This window comes from Musca autumnalis, unplaced genomic scaffold (genome assembly GCF_047663935.1).
Source record: "Musca autumnalis isolate F117 unplaced genomic scaffold, ASM4766393v1 scaffold_3, whole genome shotgun sequence".
Classification (NCBI taxonomy): Eukaryota; Metazoa; Arthropoda; class Insecta; order Diptera; family Muscidae; genus Musca; species Musca autumnalis.
Genome location: NW_027411866.1, coordinates 1309451 through 1323783, shown reverse-complemented (window position 1 = coordinate 1323783; position 14333 = coordinate 1309451). Strand labels below are relative to the sequence as shown.

The 14333-nt window shown below is 33.2% G+C and overlaps 1 protein-coding gene across 4 annotated transcripts in view; it reads left to right on the top strand.

Moving 5' to 3' along the window:
* Cyp4d1 (Cytochrome P450 4d1) overlaps positions 1 to 14333 on the top strand; it is a 52826-nt gene that overhangs the window by 8382 nt on the left and 30111 nt on the right. The window contains exon 1 of one of the 4 annotated variants that reach the window (XM_073974126.1): positions 9647 to 9674. The exons of the other annotated variants lie outside the window; for them this stretch is intronic. Coding sequence (XP_073830227.1) covers positions 9653 to 9674 — 22 coding nt within the window. The 5' untranslated portion in view covers positions 9647 to 9652. Of the gene's footprint in view, positions 1 to 9646; positions 9675 to 14333 lie in introns of those variants that run through there. 4 annotated transcript variants of the gene reach the window in all.

The following is a 14333-nucleotide window of genomic DNA, read 5'->3' as shown; positions in this document are numbered from 1 at the left end:
ACGCCGCCGTCAGTGTAAAGTGATGCCTTCGTAATGTGATGAGTTTGTTTACGTTTTGGATCAAGGTCCAATGAATAGCTGTTCGAAAGTAAAGATTTCTTCAAAAACACAACAAATTCCACATATTCCCATATTGAATGTGGCTTGTTCTGGGTAGAAAAAAATAAAAAGAAACACACACGCACAAAGCTTTTTCGCATTGACAGTTTCTCCACACACAAATTAAGATTTTTGCCAGCCACCTAAATGAAGGACCTGCTTTCTTAAATAAATACCAACTTAATCTTTCTTTATGAATGGAATAAAATACGTAAATGTAATATTTTTGTTCGGGTGTAGTTAAATTGTATTATTCTATTGTTTGTTTCTATTTGGTGTATGTATGCGTTTGATTGAACGATTATAATCCGAATGATTGAACTGGATAGTGAACTATGAACTAGATTACTGAACTAGTTCAGTTAAAAGAGCTGAACTATTGAACTAGATCTCTCAAATGAACTAGATTGTACAACTCTAATACCAATATCACCTAGCAATCAAAACAAACAACATAACAAAGACATGATTCGCTTTTGGTACCGAGATATCCCAGGCACATTTAATAAGGTAGATGCAAAAGCCCAGCTGATTGAGTAAGATATGACATTTCAAAATTTGTATACGCTCCATAAAACACACACACATTTAAGTTGTGTTCCTTTACTCGCCTGAGCTTATAATTTTTAACTTTTCTTACCATTTTTAACCTGCAAAGCGTTCCATAACCCCAAAATGTGGTAAAAGTGGAAGCAAATTTTATGAGAGAGAGAGAGAGAGAGAGAGAGAGAACAAAAATGGCTTTCTCTTCTACCACAGGTTACCAGACAAATTTATTCGGGTAAAAAGTGACAGAATTTATTTTTCGACATTTGTTTGACGATTTTTTGGCAATGATAAAAAAATTGACAAAATCAAAGAAAAATGCAAAAGCTGACTAAACAAAATTAAAAAAAAAAACAGTGAAATAAAAAAAGAAAATTGATTTTTTTGTTTCTTTTTGAAATTGTTACAAGATCTACCATTTTTCGTTCCTTTACTTTTCTGCTAAAACCGGTGATGAAAGGGCAATTTTGACACCTTTCTCTTTTACCACTTTTACCATTAAAAAATTAAAAGAACAAAGCTTTAAATGTCAAAACACAACAATGCAAAGTCGCCAAAAATACCAATTATTTTGCCATAAAATAATTATTTTTCTCCACCGACAACTATTTCAATTATTAAAAATTTAGCAAAAAATCGTTGCTTAAATTCTTTGAATTTATTGCGCCTTGTTTACAAATTTTGACATATTATATTCCGTCAAATGTTTCTATGTAGTGGTAATTCGCCGTTGCAACTACCTTATTAAATGTTCCTTGGAGATGTTGAATAATATTAGCTCTTTGCACAAATGTGAGGCTCTGTTAAAGAGATGATGACAATTTTAAGAGAATATATCGCTCATTTACTCAAAGAGTGACACATCTCAAAAAATCGTCTTTCGAGAAAAACGCATTTTAAGTTTGTGATTGAAATTTGACTTCCCAACTTAAAAAGGTTATTATACAAACACTAAAATAACTACTTGGACCATATTTTGTAAAAAGCTAGCCAGATATCAGTGTTAAATTTCTGTGCAAGATCAAGTATGATTTGAAGTGTTTAAGTGCTTCATAAATTCAAAAAACTTTTGTGTTGAATTATGCGAAACTCGTAGTAAAGGAGCTGTAACTCGTCGAGTTTTAGAGATATCAGCATGAAAACTTGACACAATATAAAGTAAAAGTCGTAGAAAAAATAAAAATTGCTAACTCAGAAATCGCATTTTTTGAGTTATGCTACTCTTTGAGTAAATGAGCGATATGTATTCTCTATTGGAACTTCTCCTCTTCTCAGCCATTCTAAGCAGGGATAAATTCATGCATCAATTTAGAATATTAGTAAAATAGTCATAAGTTTGAGTTAGGCGAATCCATGGTAACATTTCTTTAATAGTTCACCTTTTAACGTTTTATATAGTACGTTTACATTTACGTAATCGAGTGGATTTCAACTGTTTATTCGTTCGAAATCCACTGGATTTCATTTGACGTTTAAGCAATGGAATTGACAGTTGAAATCGAGTTGATTTCTTAAATGTAAATGTACTATTATCATGCTTAAGCATCCCCCCATACCAAGTGCGGATATTATTCGAATGTCCGGCACAACTTTAAAAACGATATCATTTTCGAACATTTTGCGAATGTTTTTTATTTTTATTTTTTACGTTTTAAAAAATAATTTTATGTAGTTCGTGAAAAATTCCCATTTGCTTTTTTCAAATATTTTCGATATTACTTATAATATTAACAAGAATTGATGATAAGCACAACATATATCTTGGTTACAAATACAAGACAATAATGTTTATAAACTGTTACACGCAGTGAATCGCAAACATTACAAAGAAGAAAAGGTACATAACAGAAAAATCAAGAGACTCCGCCAAAAATGCTTTTTCGGCACTATCGTAAAACTATCATCTTTCATTAGCTAATAATATTATTAACGACATTCGAATTCGAAGGTTTTCCTGCCACAAACTGAGCGACAAATGAATCGTTTTTAATTCGTTCTCTAGTGTCGTTTTCGAACAAAATATCCACAAAACTATCGAAAAACTTTCGAAAACGGATCGTTTGCGATAGCAATGGTATGGGGGGATAATATCGCTCATTTACTCAAAGAGTGACACATTTCAAAAAATCGAGTTTCGAAAAAAATGTTTTTAAATAACTGTGTGTTATGCAAAACTCGTAGTAAATCAACTGTAACTCGTCGAGTTTTAGAGATATCAGCATGAAAATTTGACACAAGATAAAGTAGAAGTCGTAAAAAATAGAAATTGCTAACTTAGAAAGCACATTTTTTGAGTTATGCCGCACTTTTGAGTAAATGAGCGATATATTCAACACATATTTATAGGGTATATATGCAGGTCGTATAATTTATATAACGTATACGCTGTAAAGGATCAAAGAGAAACTGAAGGGAAATATAGGTAATATAACAGATGTGTGATGATAACTATGTATATTAAAGAATAACATGATGAACAAAATATTCATAAAAGCAAAGCAAAGGCTTATGTTATTATTGAATTTCATAGCAATTTCCAGGCCATCAGCCTCATGTGGTCTGCGCAGGTAAATTTGCTTAACCATCTAGTATAACATTGTTGTGATATCGTAACAACAGAGAATAACTCTGTTCTGAAAACGTTTGACAATTGAGTGTCCCGTTTTATGTTACTATCGAACTTCTCTATAACGAACTTCCCTGTAACGAAAGGCAAAAGAATGTCTAAAGTAGTAATTCGTGTGATACGTTATGGAGAAGTTTGACTGTATTTAGGTTGAAGAGAGAGATGGAGAGAAAGAGTGATTGACTATAATTTTTTTGTATGCCTGTTGTGCGTTTAGAAATGGTGCTATAGAAAATTTGTAGAGGACTTTCACCGCTATCTTCTCTTCTTTATTTGCAAATCCGTTATCCGGATATAAGCGATCATACAATATAATTATAGATGTGTTAATATAGTTCATATTTACAGTATCGGCCAAAACTAAAGCACCCCCTCAGTAAATTTTTTTGAAATGATAATTTTTTTATGAAAACTAAGTTATAAATTTATTTTTTATTTTTCTTTTTATTTATTTATATCTTTATAATTGAAAAATACAAAAATAAGGAGATCAGAATTTAATAAACAAAAGTTAAAATTCAAAAAACATTTTAGGTCGCAAATATAGGCGGACAAAACTAAAGCACCCCCCATTTGAGGTACAGCAAAAACTATTGAAATCAATATTTCGTTGCTTATCCCCTATTCTGGATGACACAATCACATCATTTAGGCATAAGGGATACTAAATTATTAATTATTGCAGGCGAAATAATTGATTTTCGGAAAATTTAGCTCAAATTTAGCTGGTCGTCAACTGAATAAGCCGGCGTCTATCGTTCTTCTGCAATTCGTTCTTTTGCTAATTTTTAAACGTTAACGTATTGTATTTGACTAGTGGATGCTGTAGCATCATTTTTGGATGAATATGAACAATATCGGCTAATGTTTTGGTATAGCCCCCTTATAGCGGTACCTTCCGATCTTCGGTATTTCGGATATTTAAGCCACATTTTCCTACTAAATCAGCTCTAATTTGGTACTTAGGGTTCTTAGTGGTCACAAAACATATCCACCAAAAATCGTGGACCTGGGTCCACGTTTGGGTATAGCCTCCATATAACGGTACCTTCCGATTTTCAGTATTTTGAGGATTTAAGCTAAATTTTCCGAAACCCGATTATTTCGCCTGCAATAATTAATAATTTAGTATCCTTTATGCCTAAAAGATGTGATTGTGTCATCCAGAATAGAGGATAAGCAACAAAATATTGATTTCAATAGCTTTTGCTGTACCTCAAATGGGGGGTGCTTTAGTTTTGTCCGCTTATATTTGCGACCTAAAATGTTTTTTGAATTTTAACTTTTGTTTATTAAATTCTGATCTCCTTATTTTTGTATTTTTCAATTATTAAGATATAAATAAATAAAAAGAAAAATAAAAAATAAATTTATAATTTAGTTTTCATAAAAAAATTATCATTTCAAAAAAATTTACTGAGGGGGTGCTTTAGTTTTGGCCGATACTGTATATTATAATGATTATTCAGGCATAAACAGCTCTCTATTTCTTGCAGCCTAAATCACACTTCTTTCATCTTGGCAGCCTGTACAGTCTTGGATATTTTTGAGCCAGTTCAGTTCTCTTCTTTTTCCTTCTATTTTATTTTTTATAATGGTTTGCAGAAACTTATATTTGTCATTTCCCATGAGATGTCCCAGGTATGCAATTTTTCGAGCTTTGGCATGTTGTAGCAGTTGTCTTTCTAATCCCATTCTTCTTAGAACGTCCTGGTTTAATACATGGTCGTTCCAGGGTATCTTTAAAATCCTTCGGTAGACCCATAAAGCTATTTAAGGGCACCGCACATGTTTTATAAGGAGGCGATACAGTCAGTGCATTGTCCCAATTTGAAAAAGTCATAAAGGTCAATCTTGCCGAGAATTTTCACTGCTACGACATTTTGTTTAGTCCCATTACGACAGCACTTTCGATTTTCAAACAAAACCGTGAAAACCTAAAAACCCCCTAAGAATGTGAACTTTGACCGCGATTTATTTGAAAATCCCTCCGGCGATATATGAACATTTAGTTTCAAAATCTGCAAAAACTTCCCAGGTGTAAGAACCTTTCATTTAAAGTTTGTTAAGGCGCACCGTGATACTCAAAAAACAAACCCTGCATACCAGTACTGTAGAATTTTCTTACATCCATTTATTTGTAATTTAAATAACTACGAAAAGTTTGTATATTCGGTAACTTGAAAAAATGTTTATATTTTGAAGCAAACAATTACAAAATATCTATGTATTGTATGTCGAGAGCTAGTTTAGACCAGAATTCGGCACCTCTTTACTCGCGAGCAAGCAAAGAGAGCTTCTCTCTCCATTCACTAATTGGAAAACCATGCACTAACAACAGTGTTTGCTCAAATTGTTGTTGTTGTGTGCCGATTGCTGGTTTAGACCCAGGTCAGGCAATGTGCGCTTACTGAGAGCAAGTGAGCGAAAACTTCAATGTAAAATGCATTGAAATGTATGCTCACTTGCTCTCAGCAAGCGCACATTGCCTATCCATGGTTTAGACCAATGCTGAGCAAAATAATAAAAGAGAGTATTTTAGGGAGAATTAGTATTACATTTTTCTTAATGTTCCATTACTTAAATCAATTTGTTTTAGCATAAATATTGTCTAAAATAGTTCATGAAACTAATTATTAAAAAAAAAATAAAAAATGCATAAATGTTGAAACGTAGTTAATGTTTCAAATAAACAAAGAGAAAAATTTTCAGGTTCCTTGTTTGCTAGCACACGGCGTGCTCAGCATTAGTTTAAACCAAACCCGTTCGTTAGTATTGTTAAGGTTACGAAGTTTTTCGGCAAATCACACACACGCGACCCGAACGCAAACTAAGAGAGCAAATGTTTTGATTTTTTTACTTCAGTTTTGTACTAAATGTCATGCAAGCAGGTTGATGCCGCTTTATTTGTTTTTTTTTTTCCTACACTGAAAAGATTTTGCAGTTGTACAGCAAATTTGTGGAGGGAAGAATTTGAAAATGATTTTTTTGTTTTGTATTCATATTTTTAATGACGCAGAATGCCTCGTCTGCAATGCAACATTAAAAAATGTATATCCATCTTACCTTAGGCGTCATTATAATACGCATACAAAATATCATTTAATGGCGGCAAATGAGCGAAAAAAAAATATGCCAGCTTAAAGATAATTAAATGATAATAAGAACGCGCCAACAATATATTTTTTCATTTCACACTCAATATGAAAATCATCACCCTGTTCTGTCAGTGTAATTTTACCCACACATAAACAATTTAAGCGCTCGCTCTTCTTGGTCGGCCATGGTTTAAACCAGCCATATACAGGCCTTTAATTTAAATTAAGTGTTTGCCATACACGAACATACAGTAATACTCTCTCCGTGTTAATCTCCGGTTTAGACCAGGGGTGTTCAATTTGAAAATGTGACACTTGATTTGGTGATTTACGTAGAAACAAGTAAAAAAGTATCAGTTGGCTTTGCCGACAGAGATATACCCTCAGCCTGTCAGAATTAAAATACTTTTTTCCTTAAAAAAACGTATGTATTTAGGGGGTTTCAAAATTTTGGGCGTATGAACTTCCCGACAAAAATATGGAAATATGGGAAAATAGGATAAAAGCTCAAAGCTTCGAGAGTTGTCATGCTCTCCAGCCACTACATATGGTGCCATAGGGATTTTTTACACTTTTCTTGCTGTTTTCCAAAGAAGTATAGACTTGCCCCTGATAAAGATTTTAATGGATACAGCGAATGAAAGTTGCTTCAACAAAAATTAAAGTGATTCGGGAGCAGGTGTTAAAGTGAATTTATCCGAAATTTTGTGTGGGAGGTACCCGATGGAGTGGACACATACAGTCCATATTCGGACATGATCTATATCTGGTAGATATATTACGATGTGTAAAGTATGGGCCAAATCGGTCACTCCCTTTAAGAGTTATTAAGAGTTATTAAGTTAAGTTATTTTCACAAAATATTACGAAGGCCAAATTATGGACCGAATCGGCAGATCCTTTCGAGAATTATGTTGAGCTTCAAAACTATACACGGCGCACAATGGTTCAGGAATCGATTTTCCTGGCCAAAAATCAAAATTTTTTGTCAAAGATATTTAATTTCTATACTATCGAAACATATTGAAACTAAGGAAACCAAAAAATTAGGTAAAAATATTGGAAGGTGTGGGCGTGGTGTACACCTAAAGACGAACATTTTCCCCATTTTTGGGAAATACGTAATTTTTGAAAATTTCTAGAGAAAGACGTAGCTATTTCTCGGAAACTATAACAGATATTGTGTTCATTGTTTTTTGTAAGGTAGGTAGGATTGTGTCCTTTATAAACCTTTGTAGTAAATTACCGTAGTGTTTACACAACATAAACTATTTTATTTTTCCTTAGGTACTAAATTATATGAAATTCCAAATTAAGTGGACTAGAACTTTTGTGAAACAACATGGAACAAAGCTCTGGTTTCACAGAAAGATGCCCGAGGGTCTCCTCTTTCAGCCCATATATACTTTTTGTAGCCGTCCCGTTCCGTCCGTTTAACACTTTTTTCAATTTATTGAAATTACATGGGTAAAAATGTGTGTTTTTCTATACTGTTTACAGCTGGATTACAGCTTTTTGACTCAAATTAACATTTTTTTGAGTATATGAGTTTTTATACGAGTTATATAAGTTTTTGAAAACCCAAGGAGTATTTTTTTAATTTTTGAAAAAATTAAATTTTTTTTGTAAATTTTTTTTACAAATGTTTGAAGAAAAAATTTTCGACATTTTTTGCGAATTTTATTTTTTTGTTTTTTGGTAATTTTATTGTTTATTTGTTGGTGTTTGACCATCTTTCATACATAGAAAGATATAAAAACCACAAAAACGCTCATATTTTGATGAAAAATGTTAAAAAAAAAACTCAAAAGTTTAATTTTGACAATGAATTTCTCTGCAACTGCCGGATTAAATATGACCGTTTATAATTCGTCTGAAAGCTAATTGTGCTATCTGTCTAACAAAAAAAGAATTATGAAAATGTCTTCATCCGTTCAATAGTTACAGAATTTTGACCAGGAAAAACGATTCTGAACCACTGTGCGGCGTCGCAGGGTTTTTTGTACCTTTCAGGCTATTTTCTCAGGAAGTATGGACCTGCCCTTGATGAAACTTGTACCGTCGTATGGGGGGGAGTGAATATAAGTTGCTATAACAAAAAACGAAGCGCTTCAAGAACAGGTCCTAAACGGAACTTCTACGAAATTTTGTGTGGGAGGTACCCGATTGAGTCCATATTGGAACCTCATCTAAGTCTACTAGACATTTCACGATGTGCAAAGTATGGACCAAATCGGTTGCTCCCTTTAAGAGTAATCGAACATTTCCGAACTGTTGTGGGGGAGGTACCGGAAGGAGTGGACCGATATAACCCATCTTCGAACTTAAACTAAGTTTGGACGAAATATTGCGAAAGCCAAATTTTGGACCGAATCGGTTGATCCTTTGGAGAGTTATCGTGCGCTCCAGCCAGCCAGACAAATTGTCTAAACCACATTTCGTCCAACTATACTTGGGGTCTAAAACCATAATTTCGATGAGGCACATTGTGCCCGTATGAAAGTGTATATACCAGGGTTTTGGAGTCGGAGTCTCGCAAATTTTGCTGGAGTCGGAGTCGTAAAAAAGCTCGCCTCCGACTCCGAATGCATTTCCTATTTGCGAGATAATTATCTCTAATCTCGATGCCTTACCTTTTTATTTGATAGATCAGTGGTAGCACTTCTAGTTAAGTGAATACATCAATGTATAGGTTGTGAGCGTGAATAAAGAGCACAAGAGAGGCCCTGTCTTATATTGGCATACATACATATCTCTCTGTAAACAGTTTACATGTACTGAAGGATACTGAAGGATGTGTGTGTGAATTACCGAAAAACTTCGTAACCAGCGATAACCGTCTGTTCGGCAATGGTATAAATTACCACCGCGCCTAAGAAGAACACATTTGGTTTAGACCAGTGGTGAGTGAAATTGGAAAAGAAAGTACAGTATAATCTCGATAACAACATATTTTGGCAGAGTCCGAATTATCGAATTGTAGTTACAAAAAACACGTAATTTTGTGTTTATAATAGCTTTGGTCCTTTACTTTTTTAATGGTAAAAGTGGTAAAAGAGAAAAGTGGCAAAATTGCTCAAAATTGCTCTCTCATGAACATTTTTACCAGAAAAGTAAAGGAGCGGAAACATGGTAGATCTGGTAACAATGTCAAAACGAAACATAAAAAATCAATTTTCGTCTTTTATTTCCATTTTTTTTCTTCATTGTGAAATAATCGTCAAACAAAAGTCGAAAACACAGTTCTACCATTTTTTACCTGCAGAAATTTGTCTGGTAACAAATGGTAAAAATGGTAACCTCAGGTAAGTAAAGGAACACAGCTAATATAAATTAATTTCGAATTTATTGAATAAAAAAAAATATTACATATCGTCACCAAAAATGCCCGAAGACGAAACCCACACGCAAATCGAAATTGTTTTTTTATGGGATCTGATACATAAAGTTAAAATACATTCTCTGGCAAAATTTCAAGCTTCTACGTTCAAAGACAACGATCCTATTCAAGAAATGACATTTCGGAAAATGGATTGGAATTGCAGATTTTGTTGTAATGACGGATCCCAAAACCAAGCGTTTCCGCTGTTTTGGTTTCATTTTTTACTCCCATTCGTATAGGATTGATAATATCCCGAATACTCGCCCTCATAAGAATAATATTCCATAAAAAAGTTCTTCATTTTATAACGTTTTTTGCTTCTCCTGTAAAGTTTTGATTTTGTGGGTTACGTCTTCGGTCATTTATGGTGACGATATGCTCTATTTCAGAACCTGCAAGAATTCATATATAAATTAAATGCATAAGTCATCAAAAATTAGAATTTAAAAAAATATACCGTATATAAAGATTTTGCATTGAAATGCAAATGACATCATCGGAATCATTTATTTTTTTCCTTATACTGGATAAGTGTGGCGTAATTTGCAGGAAAAAACGAACCCTGGGCCCGCCTTAACGGTGGCAAAAAATACGGCGTAACATTGTCGACATTTCCTGAGTAATTCTGTATCTTATCTACAAGTGGTGTTGTAAGACTCGTTGTTCGGGCTCTTTTAAAAAAGTGAGTCCCATATTATTGAGCTAATATGAATTAACATGAAAGAAATATGCCCTAAACGACAAGATTTGTCACCCAGAATGTTAAATAGGATTATTTTCTATTATTATTTTATGAAAGCCTTGAATTATTTACCAAATAACATTTGGAACCACTTTTCTTGGCTTGTCATTTCAGTCATTTCGTCTGTTAGTCCCTGTCCACGCTAGAGGGATTTTAATAAAATAATTTCATGTAATTAGGTGTTCTTAGATCAAGTTTCTACTGCAACAATTCCATAAAATTAATTTTCAATTAAATCAGTTTAGTGTGGACCGGGACTTAGAAACGTAAATTGGTAAATGCAGATTTATAAATGATTTTGACCTTTTTGTATTTCACCTATTGGAGTGTTCTATGTTTAGAGTATAACTCGTTCCTTATCAAACTTATGACTTGAGATAGTTCAAGTGTAGGCAGATTAATCTGGAAATTATCATGTAATTTCAGGATAAATGGTTGTACAGAAGAATATCGCTAATTAGTATCCTAAAACTCTGAACAAAATTATTTTGCTTCATTCGTAAACATAAGCATAGCCGAAGTGCATTTCAACAATCGTACTGTTTCGTTCTTAAAATGTTTTGTTTCTCGTACGGAACGATTCAGAAAAAATGAAAACTTGATTAGTATGGGAATAGTTTTGTCTCTTTGCAATGAACGCATAAAACATTCCCTCAAGGCGTATGCGTTATATGAAGCGTATACGCTCAAAAGAAATTCCTTAAAAGAACTTCTCAGAAAATGGTTTGTAGCCAAAAGTACATTCCACATTCCTCTCATTTACACAAGGAGTTGCATAATATTTTCTTAAGAATTTTTGAGCAATAAAAGAGAATTCTCTGCCATAAAATGTAAAAAATAAGCATTCTTAATTTTGATTTTTTATAATTTACATTTGTTTAATTACAATAAATTCGATTGTATGGATGCCAATCGGATGTTGTCACTAGATGAAGAACACACTGTATCTGTAATGAATCTCTGCGGACTGCTTCGAAAAAAAGTTGTTGAAGTACTACTAGGTTGCCTTTATGTTGTAGGTCATTTATATTGCATATCGCTTCGTACGTCAAATAACTCCATGCAGATCAGATTTTCTTGATAACAAGCTCCAAAGTAATAGGTTTTAAATATATGTAAATGTGGTGGGAACCATCGTGGTTTCCAGTGGTTAAAACATACAGCGTAATGTAATCACATTTATTGAGAATATCACCATAAAAAGTAAAGCCCCTATAATAAACCTGTAAATATGTAAGTCTTGTCCCTTTGGAATGTTTGTGCATGTTTGTATTTCAAAGTTGTGCTACTATCCGATGAACTGAAATGGACTCGAATCCACACAACTAAATGTCTGACTTTTTCATTCGAAGTAGAGAAACCATCTACAGTTTAATTTCAAAATGTAACATTAAGATGTTTTCAAAATGAAATAAATTGATTCTTAAGAGTTTCTTAATTTAGGTGGCATGGCGGTCTGCCGCATTATCATCGATATCAAAGAATTTCTTTTTCATTTGGTTTTCCGTTTCGCATATTTTCTGAATGAAAAATTCATTTAATTTAATGATTTGATCTTTGTCGTTTATTTACGTCATTTGTTTTGGCGTCGTCTTTGTGGTTTTTTGCTTGATTTGTTGTATGTTTGTGTAGAAAGAAGCCTTGCCAAAAATCTGGTGTTTCTTTTTTTTTTTAAGTTTCATAATGGGAAAATAATAATAAGAATGTCGCTAATATAAATAAAACACAACAATTTGCATATATCTTAATATTTTTGATGAATAAATGATATTTTTGGGACAGTGGGGTACATTGATACGTTTTAAATATGTTTTCTTAAGTACATACTTATGCATGTATGTTTAATCAAGAAACCCCACTTAAACTCAGAAGAAACTCTGATGTGGAAGATAATTGCAAAGGCAATGATTGAATGACACTGCGAACACCAATTTTGGGGCAGAGATAATTCCTTTTGGCGATGAAAGCCCTTGGTGAGTATATTAAGAATCCCGAAAGACAGATCCGTCGTGAGTCGAACTTGCGCGTTATGGCGTGATGAAGTTTTTGCTAGAGACCCTGTAAGCCATCAGGAATTAGCGTTATATCTTTGTTCACTGTTGCTTTAGCTTATTTTTGGGATGACATGTCTTCAGTCAAATCGAATGAGGATTATTTTTGCAGAACATTTCGAAGCTGAAAAACGTCATCTTGTGGTACTTTTTTAGCGGCTCTTAAAATATAGGACGAAAAGGACACTGAAGGAAGCGAGTTAGAAGGTCGAATTGCTCTACGAAAATAATCTTCATTCGATTTGACTTAAGGCATGTCATCCCAAAAAAAAGCTAAAGCAACAGTGAACAAAGATATAACGCTAATTCCGGATGGCTTTCAGGGTCTCTAGCAAAAACTTCATCACGCCATAACGCGGAAATTCGACTCACGGCGGATCTGTCCTTCGGGGTTCTTAATATACTCACCAAGGCCTTTCTTCCCCAAGACGAATTTTCCGTGCCCCAAACTTTCACCTCCATTTTGTTGCACAGTGTAATAAATATGTTTAAACATTCTGTCAGATTTCTATACAGTAAATGTCCTTAGAAATGTCCACTGGATGTACATATATATAGCTTTAGTAACTAAAGTATCCCAGATGAATGTATGCGAGTTCTTATATCAACATTCTACAGTTCTTACCAAATTTGGTCATGTGCGCATTTCTTATGCAGCCGCTATCGTTGACTGATCTTTGTCGTAATTCATTCGTCAGTGTTGGAATAAATGCCGCATGAATGATATTTCGAAAGTCATCATCTTTTTTTCTGGTGTTTGTTTAATTCCTCATTTTGCAGTCTACAAATATAAAATCACCAACATCGAAATGTTTATTTGAAATGCTGATGATGTGTAAAGAACACAAAAGTTCATTTAACTTTTTTTCCGAACTGATGACGTCAGGAATGTGGACAGGAATTATAGATAATTTAAGTATTTACAATATCAAATTCTTAGGAAATAATGGTCATAATAAGCAATTAATGAAATCAAATCAGTTTGAAACACACAAACATTAAATTAGGCTTTTTTTAACTCTGTAACAATCGTAGGAAATGGTTTTCCCACACACAAAAATCACAAAACTGAACAGTGGAAATCATTCTTATAAATCCAATCTGATTCTTTGCAACTTATCCACCATATTCTAGATCTAGACAAAGTTGGTTTAAAAGAATTATATTCGGAAATAAAATAAATGTCAGGCGGGCAGACATTTGGTTATTAATTGAGTTGTGACAATTGTTTGGGCCAAACATCGATGCTAACGTACTGCAAATTAGTTATATGTATGCCTTTGTGTAGGGAAATATACACAAATACACACAATCGAGATACATTTGTTTATAACAATTAGAAAGTGAATCATTTTTTATTAAATTTTTATGGCATATATAAATTTTTTATCAATTTTCGAAAATTGCAAAAAGTCGATTTTTTTGAATTGCTTGCGTTTTAGGCCAAATGCGTGGAAATACGTAAAACAAATGAAACTTTATAGGAGTGAAATGACAGATAACAGACAATACTATAACAAAATGCAAAAAACCCCACAAAAATATGCGAAAATACCCGAGTTTTACGTAATTTTTTGCAACCATTTTTGGTGGCGTTTAAACGGCCAGTGGCTTTAAGTGGGTTAATTTCATTCTGTTCTGCAGATTTATTATTAGTTATTCTTATTATAGTTATGTGTAGACACCTACATGTTGGTATGGTTACGTACATACATATGTGTGTATGTATGTATGAACATACATATGTATATTAAGATAGTTAGTATCGAGGAATATCCTAAACATTTGG